A 26,437-nucleotide genomic window follows, 5' to 3' on the forward strand; every position below is an offset into this window, starting at 1 on the left:
GTGTGCAGGAAGAGAGCACATGTTCCCACTTTGTTTCCTCCTGAACCTATGGGCACCCATCACCCAATATTGCTGTTGGGTCCATCATATTATTATGTCTGGGGGGCTCCTCTGTCCAAACCCTCTGCTGGTCTGGAGGTACCCCAAACCAGGACTGCCAAGAGCTTTCCATCTCTCCTGGCTAGAACTTGTTCTGGCTCCCAAGGTCAAGGGCATTTGTGGTCTCTCACAACCCTGCCTGGGTCCTGCATAAGCCTGTTTTGGGGTGGTTGTGAGTCAGCCAGTCTCTCCTCCTCTGCCTTCTTCTTTGGCTGCAAACTGGCTGAAAACTATACTTGGGAGACTTGCCCGCCCCTCTCACCCACGCTCCCCAAAGGCCAGGCCTAGAGGTCATTTGAAGGACAAAACTTGGTTGGTAATTCTGGGGCACTTCAGGTTTACCCACTTTTCTTGCTGATGAGAGCCAAGCTGGGTCATGTCCCAGCAGCCTTCGAAACACTGGGTGTGGCAGTTGTTGATATTCACAAGTGTCATTCCCTGGCATCAGGGATGGTGCCAGAGTTGACAGAAAAAGTCTATGGAATAGGTGCTGGAAATGATGTTGCCTGGGTGACCCATATTGTTGTGGCTAAAATGTCCCTTACTTCCCTTTTTATCATGAGATTTGGTGACGTGACATCAATGCAGAAAGAGCACAGGAGCTGCAGAGATAGCACAGTGGGAAGGGCATTTGTTTGCCTTGCATGCAACTGACCTGACTTTGATTCTGGCATTCCATAAGGTCCCCTAAGCCTGCCATGGAGTGATTTGAGGACCTGATCCTCAATAAGTGGGTCAACCTGTGCTTTCTAGGAGTCTGGGAGCCTCTACAGACCCAGTGCTCCACCTTAAATTCAGGGAAAGAGTGTGTAAAACATATCCTTCTGGTATTCTTAGGGTCCAGTGGCTCTTTTTATTTCTTTTCAGGAGGCTTGGATATAGACAGAGGACCCACACTAGGGCAGCCAACTGTGGAGATGACATTATAGGACTTTTTGTGGTGGTAAAAGTGAGAGGTCTGGCTCCAGCTCTGTAATTCAGGGTGAACAGTGTATCCCCCTTTGAACCATGGCACTTTGCTCCCTGCCAATTAAGGACAGTCCATCTGTCTTTTTTGTTTGTTTTATGGGAAAGTGAGTGAAGATTATAGGAAATTGTATATGGGATGGTATTTGAAGTGTGATGTTATAGGCAGATCTCAAATGCCAGAGAGGGACTAAAAGGATAGTATAGTGGGTAGAGGGTTTGCCTTGCATGCAATTGACCCTGGTTTGATCCCCTGGCATCCTATATGATTTCTTGAACACTGCCAGGAGTGATTCATGAGTACAGAGTCAGGAAAAACCCCTAAGCAATACTGGGTTTGGCCCAAAAACCAAAATAAATAAACAAATCAAAAAGCCAAAGAGATAGGACAGGAATCAAAACTCTCTCTGGCCTGCAGTAGACAGACCTGAGTTTGTAGTGCTGTAGATGGCCACCTAAATTCCTTCAGAAGTGATTCCTGAGCAGAGCTAGGAATCAGCCCTGAGCAACTCTGGGTGTGGCCCTAAAGCCAAAATAAACAAGAATATCCATGTACAAAGGCAGCAAATCTTGCCTCTGGCCTAGAAGAATGTGAATTGAGCAGGGCAGGCCCCCGAGATTTGTTGCTACTGCTACTACTGCTGTCACTCACAGCATCCAGTGACATTTGGAGTTTATGATCAGCAGTGTCCTTGAAAGTAAAAGTCCTGAGGCAGGAAGATAGTACCGGGCTGAAGGCATGTGTCTTGCATGTGTCTGATCTTGGGAAGACCTCTCCCACAACATTACACGTTTCCCCACATTGCTTAGTGCCATCCTGGAGGTCCCCAACCACCACCACCATGGACGTAGCCCAGATAATCCTGACTATAGAACCCAAACAGTTCCACATCCTCAGGCCTTTTCAGGAAACTTATGGCTTGATTGGTTAAGAATTGTCAATGGGTGTCTCTGAAATGCCAGAGCATAGCTGAGGAGACTATTCCACCCATCAAAAAATAAAAATAATGGAAGAGGTTCAAGTCCTCTATATGTGACTTGACTAGCAATGAGAGTTGTTACCAAGTTAGGGTGAGGTCCTTTTGGATATAGGTGGCTCTGAATCTCAGTAGTTGATGTCTTTGTGAGGAGAAGGGCACTAAGAAACAGAAGGCCTCATACAACCAGGTAGGCAAGGACTGGTGACACTGGCACAGAAGCAGGTAGGCACAGAAGGAAACATGGGGGCCCGAGGCCTTCACCCCTCATCTCTAGTTTCAGCAGCCACAGCTGTGTTTCCTGTTGGTTTCAGCTAGACAACGGGTGGTCCTGGGTTCCAACAGCCTTTAAGGAAAGGATCACTGAGTTTTCACAAAAGCTCAGATCTGCTCATATCCACAGATCACAGAGGAAGCATGCAGGGGTGTGGACCTAAAGGGATCTGCTCTCCCAAAATGGCAGTGGGGGTGGGAATGGGACTGCATCCTTCTAAATTACACAAGTGTGCAGGCCAGGAAAGGGATCCTGAAAGATTAGACTGAAGGCCAGAACTCCCATCTCTCAGACTCTTGAGGGGAGAACAAGCCTATTTCGAGGGCTCTCTGTCTCCGTCTCTCTCTGTTTCTCTTGCTTTCTTTTATGCACATACATGCACATACACATATGGAGCCAGCAAGCAGGATCTGCTTCACGCCTGCTTCTGTTCCTTCACTGCTTGGAAGACCCCTCTGGAGTCTTATCCTGCATACAGGCAGGGGCCTAGTGTGCCGTTGGGAGATTTGACCTTCCTTACCCCAAACCAAACTCCTCTCAATTTCACACCAGCTCACCCAGAGGCAAAAAATGAACTAGCCCCAGGTAGATCCCCAAAGCAGCCTCAAAGGGCAAGGAAGGGCTGAGATGGGTGAAGAGGCTCCACTCTGAACCTCTGAATGCAAGAACTGAGCCAGGAAACACTAGGTAGGCCTTGAGTTAGGTGCTGGTGACCAAGACACCAGTATACCTGGCTAAGTAGGCTCACAAACTCAGTTCTTCAATCATGACTGGTTTTTCCACACAGACTTAGGCAGGAGCAGGAGCAGACCCCAGGGGTTTTTGACTGCACCAAAGAGGACATTGGCTTTGGGGCTCCCTTGTGTGCCCAAGTGAGCGAGTGAGCAGCCCACCCCCCACCCCTCACTTGTCTGCACTCTCCAGCCTGGACAAGGCAGGCAGCTGGAGTTTGAAAGTGGCTTTGCAGTGACCTAGGGGTGGTTGGGAGGGGTGTCTGTGTTTATTCCCTTGTTATGGCTCTAGGCTCATGTGACTGACTGGAAGAACTATGTTAGTAACTGAACTGACCAGCCTCACCCGCACACCTAGTCAGGTCCTAGGAGCCTGTTAGCAAGAAACAGAAGAAATCATAACAGAGCATACTGCTCACACAGACAACACTGACACACAACACACAATACAAAATGGACATGCAACGCACTACAACACTGACACACAATACTATAACAGACACAGAACACAATACAATGCAGACCCAACACACCACAACAAGACATACAACACAGTACAGCATTATACACAGCACAATAGACACACAACATACTATGACACAGACACACAGTTTACTACATGACACACAACATATACCACAACACAGATACACAACCCACACCACAACTTAGACACAATATGCACCACAGTACAGATACACAACCAACACCACAACATAGACACAATATGCAGCACAACACAGATACACACAAGACAGGCACACACCACACAATTCAATAGCAACATATATGTACAATAGCAACAGCACATACCACAGGCAACACACACACCACAGCATAGACATATAACACATACCACATGCAACACAAACACACAGCACGTGGGCAACATATGTCCCAGCACACAGAGATAACATGCACCACATACAACCTAGGATCATAATATGCCTGATACACACATCACAGGCAATACAGAAACATGATACACATCCACAAACAACACGAACATAAAAAGACAATATATACCACACACAATATATACACCTGGCACAGACAATAAACACACAACAGATAATAACACACACGTGTACAATATAGGCACACAATGCACAAACAATACACACCACATCTACCACACATAAGCAACACAGTTCTGTAAAGTGGGTAAAGGGCTATTTAAATCATCTCCCAGAGCTCCCTGGCCTTGGCCAAAGGTCAGCAGCCAGAATTCAACCCAGGGTTTACCCTCAGAATCACTAGGTCAAGAAGAAATGGTTTAAATTCATAACATTTTATGCTAATTTTATTAATCTTCATCATTAATGTATTTAGATGTTACTAATATAGGACTTGTCTAGATTACTACATTTATGTATAAGTAATTATACTATTGATATTAATTATTAAGGTATTTTATTCTATTAATTATATATATGTTGGTGTGTCGATTATAACTTATAAACATTTATGATTTTTACATTATTAAACACATGGCCATGAGCCATATATGCAATGAAGACATATCCACTTTACGTAATTGTATGTCAAAAGTCCCTTTTTATCCTGATAGAGAAGTTTGCTTGAATCTCTGTCAATTATAGGATCTATTTATTGAGGGCTGGAGTGATTGCACAGAGGTAGGGAGTTTGCCTAGCATGCGGACAACCCAGGTTCATTCCTGGGTTCATTCCTGGCATCTCATATGGTCCCCCAAGCCTGCAAGGAGCAATTTCTGAGCACAGAGCCAGGAGTAACCCCTGAGCACCACCTTGTGTGGCCCAAAAATTAAATAAACAAACAAAAAAAAAGAATCTATGTATTGATTATAAATTGGGTCTGGTTCATTCCAGGGATGCATCTAATTTCCTCCAAAACAATATTTTCAACCAGCCATCCCTGTTTTAAGAATACAGGACAAATAATTCAAATTCAGTCTGTCTGCCCCCCAACTTAAGAATTCTGTCTTTTGTCTCTCCTACTCCTTCGAGGAATAAAGAATCTCTGAGAAGGAAGATGGGGGTGGGGATTTGCTCTGCTTTTTGTCCCTGGTTTTATCAAAAGGGGGACTGGCTGGGAGAATCTGATTCTGGGGTGCAGGAAGCCACAAGGTTCTTGCCCAATTGTCTGGCTGGAGAGTGTAAGCCACCCAACTGGCGTTGCTCATTCTGGCATGTTCTCTTCTATGTTTCTCCAGGGAAGAGCTTCACTCTGACCATCACTGTCTTTACCAACCCACCGCAAGTCGCCACCTACCACAGAGCCATCAAAATCACCGTGGACGGTCCCCGAGAACCTCGAAGTAAGTGGGCCGCCTTAGGGGCTGGCACCTCTCAGGGCACCAGGGACTGTGGTTCAGAATGTTTGAGTTGAGTAAGCATCATTCAGATCAGGTTAAACAATTCGAAGGAGTGGGAGTCTGTGAGTGTATGTCCGGGGAGCCCATGCTGAGCTTCTCAGAGCTTTGGGGGACACCATTTCAGGATTGCAAGAGACGAAGGACAAAGTCAATTTCAACAAGGTCAGAAACCTCTGTTTCTGACAGAAGCAGGATCCAGCCTAGGAGCAGCCAACAAAGGCCAGAGGGAACCACTAGAGGTTGATTTCCCTCCCAGACAGCCTTTTGTGGAGCTGCTGAGATTAGAGGTGAAACCAATAGAAATAATCGTTTCTTTCCTTTCTGTGGGTCACGGATGAAAATCGTGGAGACAGGAAATCCAGGAGCATGCCCGGGGTGAAGGTGGTGGTGGGGAGATGAGCGGTAAATATAGAATGATGGTACCCCGAAAAAAAATAGCTCCTGGGAGGAAGAGTTTCTGAGAAGGGAGTGAAGTTGTTTAGTCTGCACAAGAGCTGTCTTCACACTGACTTAATGACTACCTTTGAGTAAACACGGCACGGCCAAATGCTTTTTTCCAGAGTCACGCCCTGGCCCGGGAAGGAGGCCACTTCTCAGGCCCAGGTTGTAGACATTTATAGGAGACCCCACCGGCAGGGCCTAGGTGGAAAATCAGAGCCTTTCCTCTTGCTAAAAGCAGGGACTTTCAAGCACCATGCTTTCCTGCTCTACTCTCAAAAGTGCCTAGAGATAGTGAAGTGGGGGAAAAAATGTTCAGGAATGAGCCTCTGGGGCCAGACAGCTGCCGTTCTGGTTTCTCTTGCTTCAGCCTGCGGCACTCCCAGGGCCTCTTTTAACCTCACTTTCCTTGTCTGTAAAATGGGGGTAATTATGAGCTTCTAGCCAAGGTTGGCTGGGACACTGTGGGGTGTCTGGCACAGATAATAAGCTCAGGAAGTGTGAGGATGCCCCAGAGAACAGCCTTGCCTGCCTCTCTAACTGTTGTTCATCTGGGGAGTAGAAGAAGGGATGCACTTCCTCATGGTGGAGGAGTCTTTGGGGACCCCCAGGACTGTCCCTGCAGGAATCAGTCTAAAGATTCTTCCTATGGCTGCTACACAGTGTGGCTCTCTTTCCTATAGTTTAACTAGAATGCTCCTGAACCTGAGATGACCATGCTCCATGCTACCTCTACTTTGCTCAGGGCCCCGGGGTGGGCAGCACCCTCTGAGCCCCCTCCCATGCCAGCAAAGGAGATATGCTGTTCTGTCCTCAAACTCCATGAGCCAGGCCACCAACATCTCTCCACTTCTGACCTCATTTTTCCCTGTTCATTTTTCTTTTTTGAGGTACTACGGAGCTTTTCTGGCCCTGGCCCAGATTTGGGAACTCAGAGATAGTCTCTGAAACCAAGTTATGTGTGAAAATCCAACCATGGGCAGACATAGGATCATGTGTACACAATCAAAGCCAGTGTAGATCTTTCCAGTGTTGAGAGGTTAGCAATAAATTGTCCCTCTGGCTTAGCCAGAACAGATGTACCAAATAGGCAACTCAAAACTACAGCCAGGGGCCAAAGTGATAGCATAGTGGGTAGGCCATTTGCCTTGCACATGGGTAACAAGTTCGATGCCCAACATCCATAGAGTCCTATGAACACCATCAGGAGTAGTTCCTGATCAATGTTTATTGATGGGTATGACTCCAAAACAATGACGCATCTTATGGATATCACCTTCAGGCATCCTTAGATACACTTTCTTTGGTTGTGTTCATGCATAGAAGGGAAATCCAGGGCCCCTTGCAGTATTTCCTGAAGCATGCAAAGAACAAATAAGGGCTTAGAGCTTCAGAAAGAACTGGGAGCCTCTCTGATATGATTTGGGGTCAGAGGGAGAATTAGGCCTCAGATAGGTTTACCTGGTAGCTGCAACTGATGATGCCTGCATTTTTTTGGGGGGGGGGCACACCCATTTGATGCTCAGGGGTTACTCCTGGCTAAGCACTCAGAAATTGCCCCTGGCTTGGGGGCACCATATGGGACACCGGGGGATCAAACCACAGTCCTTCCTTGGCTAGCGCTTGCAAGGCAGACACCTTACCTCTAGCACCACCTCACCGGCCCCGCTGCTGCCTGCATTTTGATAATTTTGAAAAAATAGTATCATTCAGGGGTCGGGCGGTGGCGCTAAAGGTAAGGTGCCTGCCTTGCCTGCGCTAGCCTTGGACGGACCGCGATTCGATCCCCCGGTGTCCCATATGGTCCCCCAAGCCAGGAGCAACTTCTGAGCACATAGCCAGGAGTAACCCCTGAGCATTACCGGGTGTGGCCCAAAAACCAAAAACCAAAAACCAAAAAAAAAAAAAAAAATAGTATCATTCAGAAGGGCCTTTGGGACAGGCAGAAGGGATGAGCTCCAAAGATGCTGTCATTAAAAAAAAAAAAAAAAAGAGACACTGCCATTAGGAGTCTTTCCCACCCGATGGAAGGTGGGGTGGAGGGAAGCATTCAGAGGGAGATGATAAGTCTGTTCCAGGGAGGTATTAGAGCCATACATTTCACAAAGGACAAGAGCAAAATACATAAGGTTTCCAGTTGAATGGAATACAGCAGATTTGTATGTATATCCATTCCTCCACCCCCAAAATAAGGGTCTGCACAGTATACATTCCTTCATGGTAGAAAGACTTGACTCAGGGAAGGGATTTGTTGGGTTAATAAATTTCCAACTATAACCTTGATTTCTCCTTAAGATATTTCAAAGATATTTTATGGCCCTCACTCCCAACTTTATAGTGACATTTGACCTGTGACACTGTGTATGTTGATGGTGTACAGCAGGGGTGCTTGATAAATGAGTATGTTGTGAATTGATTATCCACTAAATTCATTCATCATCTCATGTAGTTACACTTGGTGCTTTAAGAACTTTCAATATCTGGGGTCCAGAACAATAGTATAGCAGGTAGTGTGCTTTTCTTGCATGTGGCTGATCTGGATTCAATCTCTGTAGCCCATATGGTCCCTCCAGCCACCTCAAGGATTAATTCCTGAGTGCAGAACTAGGATTTATCCCTGAGCATTGCTGGGTATGGCCCTAATATAAACAAACAAAAAAAGAACTTCCAGTGTCTCCTTGCTAAATATATTTAAAATTATTGTTGACTATAGTCACTGAGTTGTATATGAGAACCCCCAAATGTATTTATCTTCTACGGGGAAAGTTTGTACCCTTTGACAATCTCCATCTGTTTTTCTATTCCTCTGTTTCCTGCTGCCAAGTGACTACTTGTTACTACAATTTAGTTTCCTTAGTTTCCAAGTATAAATGAGATAATATAATAGTTGACTCTCTCTGACTTATTTCACTTAGCTCAGTACCATCAAAAATCATCCATGTTGTTACAAATAGAAAATTCATATTTTTAATGCTGAAATTATATTGCCTTCTTATGTGTATATATAGATGAGAGTATGCACTTTACATCTTCTTTATTCATCTCTTTTTGTGTCTAGGTTATTAGAAATCATTCAAATTTATGTTCTCCTGTAATGTTAAGAGACCATTGCATATAAATCAGATACTGTGCTAAATTAGCAGATTGATAAGAAGTCCCAAGTCCCTCTACCATTATGTTGCTAAGAATTCTTGGTGATTTTGGCAAAATGGCCATAGCATTAGCAGATAAAATAATGAAAAGTCCTCTTGCTTCTTGAAATCAAAAACCATAAGTCAGAAAAATTCTAGCCACTAGCCTCATAGGTTAGGGAAGTGAGTCCTAGGGAAATGAAGGGATTTATCTACATGAATGAGATTTTGTTGTTGGTGGAGTCAGAAATAGAATTAGGAGGGCTGGAGAGATGGCATGAAGGTAAGGTATCTGCCTTGCTTGCAGAAGCAATGTGGTTCAAATCCCGGCAAACCATATGGCCCCTCCGAGCCTACCAAGAGCGATTTCTGAGTGTAGAGCCAGGAGTAACCCCTGAGCACTGCCGGGTGTGACCCAAAAACAAAAACAAAAACAAAAAAGAAAAGAAAAGAAATAGAATTAGGAACTTCTGGTGCCTCCACCTGAGCTCTCTGATCTAGGACCTCTTTCTGTACTATATTGCCTGTCTGTCATTTCTTCTAAATACTGTCCTGGCCTTAGAGAAATGAGGAAGGTAAATGGAACTTTAAACATGAGGGGCCGGCGAGGTGGCGCTAGAGGTAAGGTGTCTGCCTTGCAAGCGCTAGCCAAGGAAAGGACCACGGTTCCATCCCCTGGCATCCCATATGGTCCCCCAAGCCAGGGGCAATTTCTGAGCATGTAGCCAGGAGTAACCCTGAGCATCAAAAGGGTGTGGCCCGAAAAAAAAAAAAACATGAAACTCAGGAGAATCTCTTCCATTCACCTACCATTTGGTGACGAAGGAAAGAATTTAAGATTAGGGGCTGGAGTGTTGACACAAGTGGTAGGACATTTACTTTGCATGCAATAACCTAGGACGGACCTCGGTTCAATCCCCCAGCATCCCATATGATCCCCCAAGCCAGGAGCAATTCCTGAGTGCATAGCCAGGAGTAATCCCCTGTTATATTTATATAAACAGATTCTGTACAGTGTATTCCCCCATGAACCTCAGAGATCAGGGGTATCCCTATCATCTATCTAATGTCTTGAACTTGTGTGGTCAGGCATCTGTTTCATGGATCATTGAGTAACCAAGTTAGAAATGGAAAAGGTTAATCAATTGTACAAATGGTTGTTTGGGGGAAAACTTTTGCCCTTGGGACAAAGAAGTTCTTCATGGGCACTGTTGGGTTAGAGATGAGTAATGACAGGAGGTGTTACTTAAACGCTATAGAATTTTCTATTTTCTGGGGCACTGTTTCATGCCAACTAGCCATTGTTTATAGAGAATTAGAGTGAAAATAGATAGATTGAAGGACCTAATCCCCTGTCACTCAATCGCTTTGTAAAGTACTTTGCAGAGCTTACATCACGTGAATATAATTTTCTTCTAAGATGCTGACTATAAATAGTAAACCTATTATAGAGAGAGAGAAATAAAACAGGATTTATACAGGGTCTCTATGTTTCAGAAGCAGTCATGAGCAAAGTTAGTGAGATAATGATCTGAAAATATTTGGAACCAGGCTTACCCAGAAAAATGTGGGATTAGAAGAGACGTAGAGGCTTGCTCTTGAGATAGATGAATAGGTAGGTTTTTTAGATGTTATTTTAGCTTCATAACAGATACCTACTCAGGGCCAGAACCATAGTACAGCAGGTAGAGCATTGGCCTTGCAAGCCGCCAACCCAGGTTCAATTTCTGGCACTCCATAAGAGCCCCTGATCATTGCCAGGACTGAACTCTGAGCCTAGAGCCAGGAGTAACCCCAAGTACCAACGGATATAGCCCCCACACTAAAAATAAGTAAAAAAAATAAAATAAAATAGATATCTAATTTTAATCATGGCTAGCATTTAGCCAGAGCTCATTGCTTATCTTTCACTGATGAAAATAATGGAATTCCTGGTGAGAATGAATAAAGAGATGGGAGCAAAGAAACGTTTCCTGTCTCAGCCAAGGTCACAGAGCAAGCAAGCCAAATTTAAGACTAAACACCCAGATGCAGTGACCCATGGCCACCAAAGCCTATTTTTAAGCATAACACCAACTGCTCCCTGAGTTTTTATTGTATTGAAATTTGTCCCCAACTTTTTTTTATTATTTTATTAAGAAAATCTATCAACCTGATTCAAGTCCAACCTATTTTTTTTTTCATAAAACAGAGTCTCAAAGCCCCTACAGTGCTCTAGAGCCATGGGGCAGAATGGACGCATTTCTTTGAACAATGGTCAATGCTACCCTCTTCCACCTCAGTCTAGGGGTGTCCCGACTCAGCCCCGCTGGCCATGTGCCCATTCTGTGTTCTCTGTCCTTCACCAGCATCTGCCTGGGAGTTTGCCCGGAGCTGGGCTGGTGGCCAGTACTTCAGCCTCTACAGCCAATGTTGCCTGGCTGGAAAGATGAGCAGTGTCAGAAAAATGAGCTGCAGGAGAGGCATCCAAGTCTCCCTGTGGGCAAAGAGCATCCTGGAGGGCTGCACTGGAGTAGATGACCCTCTGTAGCATTCTTTGCTCCTGACTCATTAGAAAAATGCCACACAGTAGTCTAGAACTGTAAACTCGGAATTGTCACTCACCATCCATTATTGCTTGGGTTTCTGGGAGATGTGGACACCCAGGCCAGGCCTGGGGAGGTCTTTCAGGATCTCTTTTCCTCACAACAGATTTTAGACTTCTGTCTTTTTTAGATAAGATCCTGCTTCAAATAAAAGAACTGAAGTAAAGGTGGGTTTTATTTGTTTGCTTGCTTGCTTTTTAGAAAATTAAAACCAGGGTTCAAGAACAGAGAATGGTCTACTGACATCTACTAATTTACAACTTCCTCTTCATCAAGAAAGGCATTTCAGCACTGAGAAGGATTCTGGGGGTGACTTCCAAAATCATTATAATTTGTATCTGACTTAGATTCCCCCAAATCAGCACAGGCTCTCTCTAAAGCATTAACATATGCCTGCATAACCATTTCCAGTGAACTTTAGGCTCATGGTATTGTTTTGAGTAAGATCAAACTGGACCAAGAAAAGAAAGGAATGTCATATGCATGAAGATTTCCCTGACCTTAAGTTTTCAGTAGATTTAATTGAGGCCAGGGTCTGACAAGGTTCCTGGTGTAAATGGGAAAGTAAGAGGGGTAATGAGAAAGGTTGTCTTTGCCACCACCACCCCACCCCCCACCCCACCACCCAGGAATAGAGATGGACCACTTCATCAGCTTACAGGGACTTGGGAAGCCTCTCTGCTCTTGATAACTGGTTCTATCTTTTATAGAAGCCACTAAGATTTTTAGGCGGTATTTTCAGGTATTATTTCAGATTTTAAGATAGTATCATTGCACACTTGAGGGCAAGGGGGTAGGGGGAGTCCTTCCAGGTAGCAATTATTGAGGTAGTTTCTCATTCTCATTTGGAAGCTTACAGGGAAATGGGGAAATAGACATCAAGCGTATACAGACACCCGGAATTTCTCTTCTGTCTGGATCATGGTAACCCACATCACTATTCTGAAGGTTAGATCAGGACAGTTAAGCTCTGACCTAGTTATGTCACAGTCCTTGTTAGAATTTCAACTGTAAGATACTAGGTTGAAAATAAAAAAAGACACAACAACAATCGTGTCTGCCTTTAGTTTTCTGTCTCTTAATCTTCAAACAAGTCAAAAGGTTCCTAAATCTTGAACTTGGAGACCTGGGTTTCATGGTGGCGCCAATGTGTGAAATGAGGCAATTATCTTAAGAGCCTTAGTCCTCTCTCTTTTCTCTTCTCATCAACTGGGCAATGGGACAAGATAATCTCGTAATGAGTCCCCAGTCAAAAGGGGTAACAAAATATTGTCCAGAAAAAAAAAATAGAAGCCCCAGACTCCCCACAAACGAAGCCCCTGAAAGGTCACACTCCACATTCTCCTTCCTGTTTGACACCTTCTTCCATCACAGCCCACTTATCCACAGCCACCAAGGCAGATGAGAGATATTGGTGGGTTCTTTATTTACTTACAAATCTTTTTCCTTTTTTTGAAAGGGCTTTTATCAGTTGCTTTTAAAATATCTGGCTGCAAAGCAACTCATTTCATTTCCTGTGCTTCTAACTGTCTTTCCGTGGTGATTTCCCATTTTGGGGGGCCCAGACTAACTGTGTGGGTGGATCCTTCTGGGGTACACAAGCTTTGATGAGACTCCTTGAAACAGCCTGACCCTGTGCTGAACCACTACAGCTGTGGAGCCAGAGGGTACAGAAGTCTGCGGAAACTTCTACCCCATTACTGGCAACCAGCGTTCTTTCCATGATGGGGCAAAACTTGCCGTGGGTTTTAGAATCCTTTGGATAGGCAAAAACTTCAAACAAACAAACAAACAAACAAAAATAAAGATTTGTGATTCTAAGTTTAAAAATTTATGGGGTTACTATCCTTTTGCATTTTTAGACATTGAATTAAATATTTATACATTTTGATTTTTTTTTTCTAGGCTTGTATTTAGGCCCAGTAAAATCTGTTTGTTTTAGTTTTGTTTGACTTTTTTACCCCACCCAGTAATGCTAAGGGGTTACTCTTGACTCTGCAATGAGAAATCATTCCTGGAGGTGCTCAGGGGACATATGGGATGTAGGGAATTGAACCTCACTCTGCCCTATACAAGGCAAATGCCCTACCTACTACTGTATTATCAGTCCACACCCTCTTTTGCTTTCTTTTTTGTTTTTTCTTTTCTGAGCCACACTCACTGGCATTAGGGTTACTCCTAGCTCTGTGCTCAAAACTCACTCTTGGCAGGCTCAGGGAACATGTAGGATGCCGGAGACTAAACCTGTTTGGCTGCAAGACAAATGCCCTCTCCCTGTGTGCTACCACTCCAGCCCCCTCCCTCTTTTTTAGTTTCTTTGATGAGTCTTTTAGGTCTTCTGGCTACTGTTGCTCAATCTCTTGTCCCCCCAAATCTTACACTTCTGGAAACCCTTAAGAGCTCAATTCCTGTCTCACAATGCGGCAAATCCAATCTGACAAATAAAATATGGGTGAGGCTTTCTGGTACTACTGTTCCTTGACCAATTCTGGTTTCAATGGTATAAGGCTGTTCTACATGGGGTTTCATGAAACCAGAAGACTTAAACTTGACAACATTGATAGAGCCCAGTACAGTCAAAATATGTCCCATCCAAAATATGTGATTTTTTTGTAACATTTTTTACCTAACACACAGTGCGAAAAAGCCAATATGAAAGGTGCCAGAGTCTCTTGGCATCCTCAATTCTGTGCCACAGCAATGGTGCCCACTTCCTGGGAGTTTCTGTACCGACAAGCCACAAATCAAACTTTGTGGACAAGAAAACATGCTCTGTGTGTCTCCTGTTTCCTAAATCCATACATCTTTCTAGACTTACTCCAGACCTTTTGTTTCGTTTTGATGGAAGATGAATTTGTGGGAAGCTGCTTTTCTTTTTCTCAGTAAAGGCATTTGAAAAATTTGTTCATGCCACAAACCCCTTCTCAAGAACCTCCCACATATGCTCAGAGCTTCACTGCTTTGTAGCTTGTCACAAGTAGCCCCAGACTGAGATGGCTGGGGATGGTGTGTGGGCCACTTGAGGTCATGCTTTCCCTGAGGAACCCAAAGCTTGTAGGTGATAGATTGCTCTTGGCTGTCACCTCACTGGGGTAAATTATAATGCCTCAGCTATTGGGTTTGTATGGATTTAGGCCTTTTCTGGTCACTTTGAAATTTTCATTTGGACTGAGGGGACTCAAGTTTTCCCTGGGGCATAGCCTTGTAGCTGAGCAGTCTTAGCTTAGCAAGACTTTTGTATGAATTGGCTCCAGCATGAGTTTTTTTGGTTTGTTTTTTTTTTTTTTGGAGGAGGGGGTTGGGGCCCACACCCGATGATGCTCAGGGGTTACTCCTGGCTCTGCACTCAGAAATTGCTCCTGGCAGGCATGGGGGACCATATGGGATGCTGGGATAGGAACCACCGTCTGTCCTGGATTGCCTGCATGCAAGGCAAACAGCCTACTGCTGTGCAATATCTCCGGTCCCATGAAGCATGAGTCTTAGAGAACTCTGCCATCAACACTTTACAAAAAAAGCAGAGACAAAGTAAAAACAAATTAATTAAATTAAAACAAATTTAATCATTTAAAATTAATTAAAAACAAAGAAATTATTAAATCGTTTGATTAACAAATGAATTAATATAAATAAATTAGGTCAATGTACCCCTTGATCTACATGTATGCTCCTTAGGAGATAACTCTCCAATTCTGGGTTCTGCCATTATCTTCATGCTATTATTTTTATTGTTTTCTGGTTTGCTTTGAAAATTAGATACGGTCTTTACCAGGCATTGCACTTATAGAAGCAGACATGGCACAACACTGACATTTGGTTGGATGGCAAGTGCCCATTTGGTATATGCATTTTAGTTTCTTTGTCTAAGCCAGTTATGCAGCATCATGGGGAAATTTGCAGAGCCAATAACCTAAGATTCTGGAAGTCCATTTACAGAGGAAAGGTAAGGTTAAAAAAAATTTAAGTACCCAAAGCAAAGTTCCTTCCTGTTGGCCTTTTTTAAAGGAAACCAATCGAATTAATCCACCAACTCCCTAGATCCTTATAAAGTAAGTTAATGGCAATACATTAGTTTGGTACTCCTATGATTTCCAGATACTCAGGTTCCATAAAAGCTCCTATTGACTAAAACTCTGACTGTTATCGAAATCTCAGAGTGGACTTTCACAGACCCCAAACACTGAACTTTTGCAGTGACCTGTATTTTTTTTTTCCTGGTTTTACTTTTTTTGGGTTTTGTTTGTTTGTTTGGTTTGGTTTTGGTTTTCTTCACTGTGGCTTAGAAGTTAGTCTTTCAGTCATTTGAGATTAAAAAGTAAACATTTCGATAAGCCCTGTGTGCAATTATGGTCCTGGGTGGATTTCTTCCGGTCACACCTTATTTTGATTTCACTTTTGAAGCAGTTTTAATTTTTTTTTTTTATTTCTCAAGCATTAGTTCTAAAGAGCTCAGGAGAAATATCTTTTGGAATCCTATCATCTGTCCCCAGCAAGTTTACAAGCAGTGTCTATGAATTTCAGAAATGAAAGGCACTGCCTAAGCCCCAGGGAGTCAGACAGGAATGTTGAGTCCAATCCACTTGACCTCCTCTGACCCCAACTCCTGATGTATCAGTTTTCCCATCTGTAGCTTGGGCTTAGTGATGCCTTGGGTACCAGGCTAGAAGGAGGACATCAGATCTAGATTTTAAGTCCCTGAGTAAAGAGGTGCAGTAATGACAGGGAGATAACGCATTTTCAATTATCAGCCGTTATTACTGAGGCGCCTATCCTAGTCACAAGCAAATTCCAGCCTTTCTTTTTTGTGGTTAGTTTATTTGGGGGAGGTGCACATGATGATGCACAGGGCTTACTCTGCTTTGCACTCAAGAATCACTCTGGATGGTGCTCAGGAAAACACATGGGATTCCAGGAATCTAACCCAAGTCAGGTGCATGCAAGGCAGAAAGCCCCTTACTACTATGTTTTACCCTTTCTTAAGCCCAGAGTCCTTTTCTAGGATATAGAAGAGAATCAGTGTCAAGTAGGGACTACACATTGCCAGTCAAGTTATTCAGAAAAAATAAAAAACAACTTTGTGATTGGACTCCCAGAGTTATAACCCACAGGGCAAGAGAGAGGACAGAGGGAAGCAATTGCTTTCATGTAGTCAACCCTACTTCAAATCCCCAGCATCACACAAGGTGTCCTGAAAACAGTCAGGCCACACTCCTGAGCACATCTGAGATCTTTGATTTCAAAATTCCCATTATTCATTCCAAATACTGGGTTTCTTTTCTCTCATTCCTTGGGGCAAGGAAATCTTCTATCAAACAAAAGTGTTATTAAATGTAGCTATATTCTTTTTTATGTTTGTTTTGGTTTACTCCTGGTTTGATGCTCAGGGATCACTCATGTTGGAGATTGGGGGACCATATGGGGTGCAGAGGATCGAACCCAAGTGGGCCATTGCAAGGCAAGGACCATATATGTTGTACTATCTCTCAACTCCTAAATATATTTATTTCTTTTTTCTTTTTTTTTGGTTTTTTGGGCCACACCCGGTAACACTCAAGGGTTACTCCTGCTATGTGCTTAGAAGTTGCTCCTGGCTTGGGGGACCATATGGGACACCGGGGGATCGAACCGAGGTCCGTCCAAGGCTAGCCCAGGCAAGGCAGGCACCTTACCTTTAGCGCCACCGCCCGGCCCACCTAAATATATTTATTTCTTATGTGAACACCATCTACCAGTTGCTGTATGACCTGCCAGGACTCTCAGCATCTAGAAATTTTCACATGTTCATCTATAAAATGGGAATAATAATATAAGCTCTACTTTCTGCATAAGGTTGTTTGGGATGAGTTGAGATGCTCTTTTGCACAGTGCCTGGTAAATAGTCATCCATTAGATTAATAGTAATAGGAATCAAATAAAGAATCAAATAATAGAAAATAAATATTCAAAAATGTTTAATTGGTGAACATTCAACTGGCTTAGCAGTGGAGCTCTTGCCTTGCACATGAGAGGCTTTGGATTGGATTTCCAGAACCACTAACAGAAAAATTTAATTATTTTATATGATACAAATATCTCAGGGAACTTAAAACAATTATGGGATTCTTTAAGGGAAACTCAAACACATAGGTTGGGATTGAGAAGAAATATGTTGAGTACAAGTAGAAACATTCAAACCAATAGCCCTACTGATACTCCATACTTTTAGGAATTTTGCCTTTTGACATTAGAATATATTAGGCTTGAATAATAGTGCATAATAATAGGAAGGCGTTTGCCTTGCATGCAGTGCTAACCCTGGTTCGATACCTGGAGTCCCATATGGTTCCCCAGATCCAGCTAGGAGTGATGCGTGAGTGCAGATGCCTGAACACTGCCAGATGTGACCTCCAAACAAACAAATAATATATTCATTTTTCTTTGCCTTCTGTTGTGAGCATAAGACTACAGAAGGAGAAAAATCCATCTTTAGTATAAAGAACACTGAGCTGTATTTGAACATATTCCAAAACCAAGTACAGTTCTTGTTCAGGAACTATTTTGTGTCCTATTTTATGTCCTGACAGCACGCACAGCAGCCAGGAGAAAAGGGTTGTGTGGCCTCTGAATCCCCGTGCAACCTGCTGAGAGTCTTTTTTTTTTTTTCAACCGTGGCTTTTTATATATGCTGTTTGCTGGAGATTTCTGGATTCAGTTTCAAGGAGGTGACATGTTACACCCTGAATCCTCCTGCCAGGTTCCCAGGAGGGGTCAAATTGCAGCTACTGCTAGGAGGGGGCTGGAAAGGGGGTGGGCACCATCTTTCCAGGCAGGCTACTGTCTTGTCCGGTCCATTTGTGGACACACACGACAAGGGAGCAGGTTCCGAGAAGTATGTTCTAGTGTTTGCGTGATTCAGCCGGTCTCAAAATAAATAGGGAGCCGAGTGCAGGGAGAAAGAGCTGGAAAGCACTGAAATCTGAGTCTCCCAGTTGGGAGCGGCTCTTGGGATCTGTGCGTCAAAGAATCCTGAGCCCTGGGCGAGGCGGGCTGGCCTGGTTCTGGCCTGGGCACTACACAGCTCAGCTGTCCTGGGCCGGCTCCCAGCCCTGCAGTAGCAGAAGCAGAGAGAAGGGGTGAGAAAGAAGGGTGAGGGCGGGTGCCTGACCATTTTAGCATCCTAGGCAGCTGCAAAAGGCCAGGTTCTGTGTGTGCAGGAGCAATGGGCTTCAGAGAAGAAAACATCTTCCTCCACATTATCCTTCCCAGCCCTGGGTTGTGTCCCCCAGTTCTGATCTGGAGAGACCTAGGAGATCCTGATGGAGGAGCTGGAGAGAGCCAGGTAGAGGAACAGAGAGAGGGCAGGAGGAGAGAAAGAGAGAAGAAAGAGGTTTCTCTCACATCAAGCTAGGGACAAGAATGAATCAAGGTTCAACCCTGAATGACATGCCCTAAGTAGGAGAAATCATCTTCACTCAGTTTCTTACACTGGTGGGGGAAATATATATGTTACATATATATGAATATATATTAATATGAGCATATATTTATATATATTTCCTCCAGGGACCAACTTCTGGTGAGAGCTATGCCCCCCAACCCTACACAGCTGCAGAAATAGGGTTGACGTTCCGTTCCCGTTCCCTGTTCCCCTTCCGACTTCATCCTGCACCTCTGCCCGCCTCCCTTGCCCGCCTTACGCCTCTTCTGGGCTGTCAGTCCTTCACTACCTGCCCGCCCTATCGGCACCATCTAGCCACAAACAGCTCGGGCTGACCACACCACTTCCCTGTTGAAAGTTAAGACTGTTTGACTCATTCTGTGCTACTGAGCTACCGCCAAAGAAAACAAGGCAGAGAATAACCCAGCTTGTATGGGCATTTAGAGAGCGCTCAGGGGCTCTGCTGTCCAAGCCCTATACAGTAGTGTTACTATAGCTCCCTCTCTGCTGCTGCAGGGACAGAAGACAATGAAGGAAGCGTAGTGGAGAGTGATAGTGAGAGAAAGAGCAAGTGTGAGAGAGGGGGGTTAGAGAGACAGAGAGAGAGAGGTAGAGAGAGAGGGAGAGAGAGAATGAAGAATAGAGAGTCATCAGTGTCCCAGGCTCTCTTTGCAGAGCTGAGATAATGCTTGTACACATGAAGTTTGCACACAGAAGTGGGGGGGGCAGAGTTACTAGGACAGGCGTTCAAAACAGCCTGTGAAAAGACAGTGCTCTGCTTGCATTCCTGGCAGGGTGGAGCTGGCCGCTGTGCCCAGAGCCAGCCCTACTGGGCACAGAGACAGGGAAGGTGGGTTCCTTGCACATCTAGCCCTTTGGGAAGAGTGTGTGTGTATGTGTGTATGTGTGTGTGTGTGTGTGTGTGTGTGTGTGTGTGTGAAGGTGAACAGATAGAGTTTTTACTCTGAAGTGCTCTTCTTCTGGTCTGGCTTGGGGGGAAGAAGAAAAAGGCAAGAGAAGGAGGTCACATCTGTTTTGGAAAATAACAGCACCAGGCAAGCAGGGAGCAGCGTTTCCTGCCCCTTGCTTGGGCTCTAAAGTGTGCCAGGCATATGCTTTCTCTCTCTCTCTCCTGCAGCATTTGATTTTATTTATTGGTTTGTTTGGTTTTTTTTTTTTTGTTGTTTCTGGGCCACACCCACTAGTGCTTAGGGGTTACTCCTGGCTCTGCTCTCAGAAATTACTCCTGCAGGCTTGGGCCCTGTCCGCTGTGCTATTGCTCTGGCTCCTTTAATATTTGTTTTTGGTGTTTTTTGGGAGGGTAGGAGGTGGGAAGGTGGTAGTGCTCAGAGCTTACTCCTGACTCTGCACTCAGAAATCACTCCTGATGGTACTCAGGAGATGATATAGGATGATGGGAATTGAATCTGGGTTAGCTGCATGCAATTCAAGCACCTTCCTCACTGCATTCTTGTCCTGTCTCCTTTTCCTTGGGATATTTGAATAAGACTTTCCCTTTTGTATTTTGCTTCACATGTCCCAAGATCACATCATCCCTGACACTGCAGCACAGTTAATAGGTAACAATGCATAGGTCTCAGGCAGTCACATGATAAATAGATATCTGGTCTACTACACACTGATCCTCATCAAGGGCCCAGTTCCCCTCTGTCCCCCAGCTGTACTGCCCACTGGCCCATGGGACTGACGAAAGTCTCTGTCCTTCAGAACCATCCTCAGGGACAGGAGCTGTTCAGAAAATAGGGTGAAGGTGGTTTTCATGCTTAGGGCTGCTTTTAATTTCCTAAAGGGGCTCTCCCCTATCACAACACTTCTCTCCTGGGAGAGTTGATACCTTGGATTTAAAGGCTGCCAGAGGAGAAACATGTAGAACTTACATCCTCCTAAAAGGCTGTATTCTGCCCTGCCCCTCCGAGCCCTCCCACTGGCCAGGAGTAGCAGAAATCAGCTCATTCTCCCCCATTAACATCCCACCTTTCTGTGCCAGACAGACCCAGGAGAAATTAATGGAATGTTTATAAGGGCTTGAGAATGGCTCTTAGGGGTACTGGGTCCCTAAAAGCCTGGTGAGAGTGAGCTACAGCCACCCTCTACTGCTGTGTATATGACTGCCAAACTTTGTTCTGCATGTCATTTGGAGCCTGCAAAATTGGGGGTGCAGTGTGGACTTTTCTCTGCATACTGCACTGATTGGCTGCTCTTCCAGGGTTATAGCCTCTCCTTACCCCTTTGCTTTCCTCGACCTTACTTCTTGTCTCCAGTAGAAAAGGTCTTAGACCAGCCCAGGAGGCCAAGTGTAGGCAATATGGTCTGTATGTGTGTGTACGTATGTGTGTGTGGTTGTGTGTAGTATATGTGGGGCTATGGTTTGTGTGCTGTGTATGATGTATGCAGGGATGTAGTACATGTAGTTTATGTGTGATATGTATATAGCTTGTATGTTATGCATGGTTGTATGTATATAATATATTCAAGCTGTGTAAGGTAGATGTTCAGTGGGGGGGAGCTGTATTGTGTGTATCAGGAATCATGACGAGTATAAATGTTTTATATGCAGTTGTATGACGTGTGTGGTGTGTTTACATTCTATGGTTTGTGTGTAGGGTTGATGTGTAGTTGTATCTATGTGTGGCATGTGTATGGCAGGCTTATATAGTATGTATTAGAGTAATGGTATTGAGACATTTGTGTGTGTATGTGTGTGTGTTTCAAGACAGGTGACAAAAAACACTAGTTTGGGGGAATTTTTTGGTTTTGCAGGGGCCATACCTGGTGGTATTGAGGGATTGCTTCTGGCTCTAAGTTCAGAAATCACCACTAGCAGGCTCAGGGGATCATATGCGATGCTGGGGATCAAATCCAGGTCACTCGTGCAAAGCAAACGCCCTCCCCACTGTGCTATTGTTCCGATCCCCACAACAGTAACTTTTTTTTTCTTATGCCATTGCCTGACTCACTCATCACACCAGCTCTTTATCCACGTATATGATGAATGAAGAAGCAGCTTTGCACACAGATTCACTGCTCCTGGACCTTTCTCTGTGGCTTGCTGCCTCCTTGGTTAGGATCTTGCCCAGAATGAGCAGTTTCCTGAGCTCTTTGCAGTTAGGGTTCAGCTGCAAACTTGAGTTCTAACGTCTGTCTTCCTTTGGCCTAGTGGAGGAAAGTCTGTCTCTCTGCCTGGTACACATTTAGTGACCTGATATGTGCCTGGTGCTAGAGATTCAGTAACTCTCTCTCTCTCTCTCTTTCTCTCTGTCACTCCCCCCACACACACACACCTCCTTCCCTTTTGGAGCTCTGGCAGTAGGCAGTATTAATAAGCACTATGTGAAAGGGCTAGAGATAATGGGACAGAGACTGGTCGGGAATTCCTCCAGAGACGAGAACATGTCCCCAAAGTCCAGAGGAATTACAGGGACCCTGCCCAAGGTCATCTGGGAGAAGAGTGTTGAGCTGCAGGGAAACTGGAAATGCAAAGGCCCACCAGGGAGGCCGCCAAGGAGGACAATAGAACCTTCCTCTCTTCTAGCTTCAACTCCTTGCTACCCCTGATAAGATCGGTTTGGAAATTTTGGGCTTTGCTCATTTCTTCCATCCTGTCCTGGCCCCTCGTCCTACTCCTTGGAGGGGCCACCAGAGAGGATCATAGTGTGGGAAAAGCCAGTCTAGGGAAGATCCTTGTCCACAAAGATGCCACTAACCTTTCTGTTACCTTCTGCAAGGGAACAAAAGCTCTTGCCCACCTCAGGCACTGCTGTCTCTGGTGATTTCTTTGGATTGAGTCTCTCCAACTCCCTAAGGGGTAGATGGAATGGACTTCCCACCAACTTGGGGTGATTTATTTACCTGTAGGAGGTCATGAGCAAAGTTGTTGTTGGTATGAGTACATGTGGGATGATGAACACAAGTTGATCTTGATAGTACAGGAGAGGAGAGAAACACTCATTTTTGTTGCCCATAAGGGAGAGTTGAGCCAGAACTAGTGAAATGTCATTACCTCATAAATAATGAGGAGAGTGAGACTCTAGATCAAAGCTGAACTCACTTTCTCCCCAGAAGTAGCCACAATGAGTCCAATAATCTACCCTCACAGATGGTGGTCCTCATGGGCCAGGTAGCAGGACCATTGGAAAAGAACTTTCAAGTGAATGATAACTTGTGTAACAGTGTCCAAACAGAACAGTGATGAATTGGTGAGTGTCTTACCTAACTGCCAACAATATGGCCAGTACCTTGAGCAAACTGGGCAGTACCCCATATTTAAAAACCTGGTGAGGATCAAGATAGTGTTGTGAACACCAGCTGAGAGTTGAACTTGGGGCTGAATCCCAAAGGCCAGAAAGGAAAAGGGGAAGGAGAGAGAACAGAAAGAGAGAGAGGAAAGAGAGAGTAAGGGGAGGAGAGAGAGAAGAACAGAGGACAGGAGAGGAAAGGACAGGAGAGGACAGGAGAGAACAGAGAGTAGAGAATAAGAGGGGAGAGAGAGAGAGAGAGAGAGAGAGAGAGAGAGAGAGAGAGAGAGAGAGAGAGAGAGAACATTTGAAAGCCCTAATGTCATATAAGGTTGTTCAAGAAGGCTCCCGCTGAGAGCAGTCCAAGGAGAACCAGTTGAGTCGCTAATCGCTTGCAGATGTAATTGCTGTGAAAGCTTTTAGAGCCCCTCAGAGCAATCCATCTTAGTCCTTTAATTCCAGCCTCCCAGATAAGGAGACCATAGCGCTGAAGAGACTTGCTCTTGTCCACAGCAAAGTTGGGTAGAAAAGCAGGTTTAGGGCTAGAGTTCTTCAAATATTCCAACAAATGCTCACCCTTGCCTGGTGCCTTGTGGCTTTTCTCTGAGGAGAGAAGGATTAGAGCAATGACTTGAACTCCCAACCCTTAAGGTTGCCCTGAGCTCTTAACTGTTGCATGTCTGGAATGGAACAATCCCTGAGCTCCCCCAAGTCCTTCTAGAGAGAATGTGCCCCAGGTTGAGAATTCTCCTCCACTGTTGAGTTCACCTAAGACATCAGTTAGGTGATGACCAAAACTCAGTTCAGTGATGAAAGTGAATGATAGTCACACACTCCCCTACCAGCAGTAGAGACCTGGGTCATTTTTAGCTGCTCCATATAGAAAATTGTTTAAAATAAAAAATAAGGGGTCAGAGCTATAGTACAGCTGGTAGGTCATTTGCCTTGCATGCACCTGAGCTGGGTTTAATCCTCAGCATCCCATATGGTCCTCTGAGAGCCAGGAGTAACCCCTGAGTGCCCTTGGTGTGGCCCAAAAACCCATAAAATAAAATAAATGACCAAATAGTTTTCATTTCTTCCCCAAAACTTTATCACCTAGTGTCTCATGGCCTCAGAAACTCAGTTTTGTTCCTTTTTTTTTTTCCTTTCTTTTTTTGGTATTTTTGGGTCACACCTGGCAGCGCTCAGGGATTACTCCTGGCTCAACACTCAGAAATCATTCTTGGCAGGCTCAGGGGACCATATGGGATGCCAGGATTCGAACCACTGTCCTACATGCAAGGCAAACACCTTACTTCCATGCTATCTCTCAGTCCCCTCAATTCTGTTCTTATTGAAATTTCCAGCACATTGAAAAATGCATCCCAAAGCAAGGGTCACCCTTCTCACCCCTTACCCCTTGCCCCCGCAAAATCCACATTCCTGGCCTGTCCCCTGAACCAACAATTTCAGTATCATTTAGTTTTTCCAAGAAACCTGAATTCTTAGACCCTACCTCAACCCTCTTTAGTCACTATATTCTAGTAGAATCTGTGCTTTTTTGGATTCCAATACTGAGCTCCCATCTAGTACAGGAGTACCAATGACAATGTGAGATTTGAAAGGAGTCTGCTCCTTCCAGAGCCTATAAGTCTAGGAGAACTAACTTTTTAGTCACCTTGTAAGGAGGAGGCAGGGAGGGGGCAGTCATAGAAATTGGCCATTCTTGGTGCAGAGTATGGTGGACAGGTGTGGGAAGGTAGAGGAAGAATGTACAAGTGCGCTCTCGTGCCTCTCCTCCTTCTCTAGTTGCTGTGTGATATTGTACCAATCCCTCTGAACTCCCCCTCCCCACCCATGGGTTTCCAATCAAGGCTGATTTCCAGAACCTCTCCAGGTCAGACATCTTCTACATGTGTACACTCCTCAGTTGGAGATGTGGGAAAAGATTGGGGAGGGGTTCAGGAGGAAGTTTAGACTCCCTGTGTTTGTATAACAGTTCTAATGTATAAGAATGTAGGTATGTATATTCTCATGTCTAATGTAGGAAAGTGTATCCTGTATTATTGCATAGTTTCTATTATATAGGGTGAGTACATAACATAATATATATCTAATAGAAATGATCGCAGATATGCTGTGTAGTATATACTCACCCTGTAATAATTGAAGTGTTGCCTGACGTTAACCAGCAAAAGGGACAGCCTCTAAGTTGGGAAGTTTCATTTCAGCGCCTACCAGGTATGTTTAGGACTGAATTCATGTTACATCTCATTGTTTTACAATCCTATTGACTTTTATGTGCCTGACCCTAGAGGATAGACTGTTAGTCCGGGAAAAATGAGCTAAACTCTACAAATATTAATTTCTTATCCAGTCATAAAGTGTTAGCAAATGAAGGAAAGAAAAATAATCCATATTTTCTAGCAAAGCCATGTTATACACATCCAATTGATTAGCAGGCTTCTTTCAGAGGAATCACATTGTTGTCAAGATAAATCTGGTTCTGTGTAGACACACAAGCGTAGAGATGAGTGTCTTTGGGGCATTAACGTTTTGCCTAGATTTTTCTCAAGCTGTTCATCGTGCCCGTGTTTTGACACAATTTCTTTCTTTTCCTGCTGAGAGTCTTTGGAGAAAACAGGTTGTCTTATATCAGAAACATAGACTGGCCTGTTTAAACTTGGGAAACAATTTTTTCTAACTGGACATTTCTGTGAAAAACTCTGTTTGGGATGGGGTGGGAGATAGAAAATATTTTGCTGGGCCCGGAGAGATAGCACAGCGGTGCTTGCCTTGCAAGCAGCTGATCCAGAACCTAAGGTGGTTGGTTCAAATCCCAGTGTCCCATATGGTACCCCATGCCTGCCAGGAGCTATTTCTGAGCAGACAGTCAGGAGTAACCCCTGAGCACCGCCGGGTGTGACCCAAAAATAAAAAAAAAGAAAATATTTTGCTGTGTCTCAGTGAGTTCTTTTTTTTTTTTTTTTTTTATTATTTTAATTATGACAACAAAGATGCAAAGAAAGAGGACAGGGTAAAGTTACAGTGGAAGCCCAATCACCCATAAACAGGATTCTCAGTAGTTCCATCGATGATATCCCAGCCTTGAACTTTCAGCCAAAGAACATTAAGAAAAACAAAACTGAACTCATGTACAATACAATTACTTTGTCTCTCAAATCCCCAGTTGTAGTACATATTGTTTCTTAGCAGCACACCATA

General features: G+C 44.4%; 1 protein-coding gene across 4 annotated transcripts in view; it reads left to right on the forward strand.

The window, feature by feature from the left end:
- The window catches only part of RUNX1 (RUNX family transcription factor 1), a 99,674-nt gene that overhangs the window by 24,205 nt on the left and 49,032 nt on the right, over nucleotides 1–26,437 (forward strand). For all 4 annotated transcript variants that reach the window (XM_049785787.1, XM_049785786.1, XM_049785785.1 and 1 more), the window contains exon 3: nucleotides 5,242–5,346. In XM_049785787.1, the coding sequence (XP_049641744.1) occupies nucleotides 5,242–5,346 (105 nt within the window). The remainder of the gene's footprint in view (nucleotides 1–5,241; nucleotides 5,347–26,437) is intronic.

The sequence above is a fragment of the Suncus etruscus genome, chromosome 13, assembly GCF_024139225.1.
Source record: "Suncus etruscus isolate mSunEtr1 chromosome 13, mSunEtr1.pri.cur, whole genome shotgun sequence".
NCBI classification, from domain to species: Eukaryota; Metazoa; Chordata; class Mammalia; order Eulipotyphla; family Soricidae; genus Suncus; species Suncus etruscus.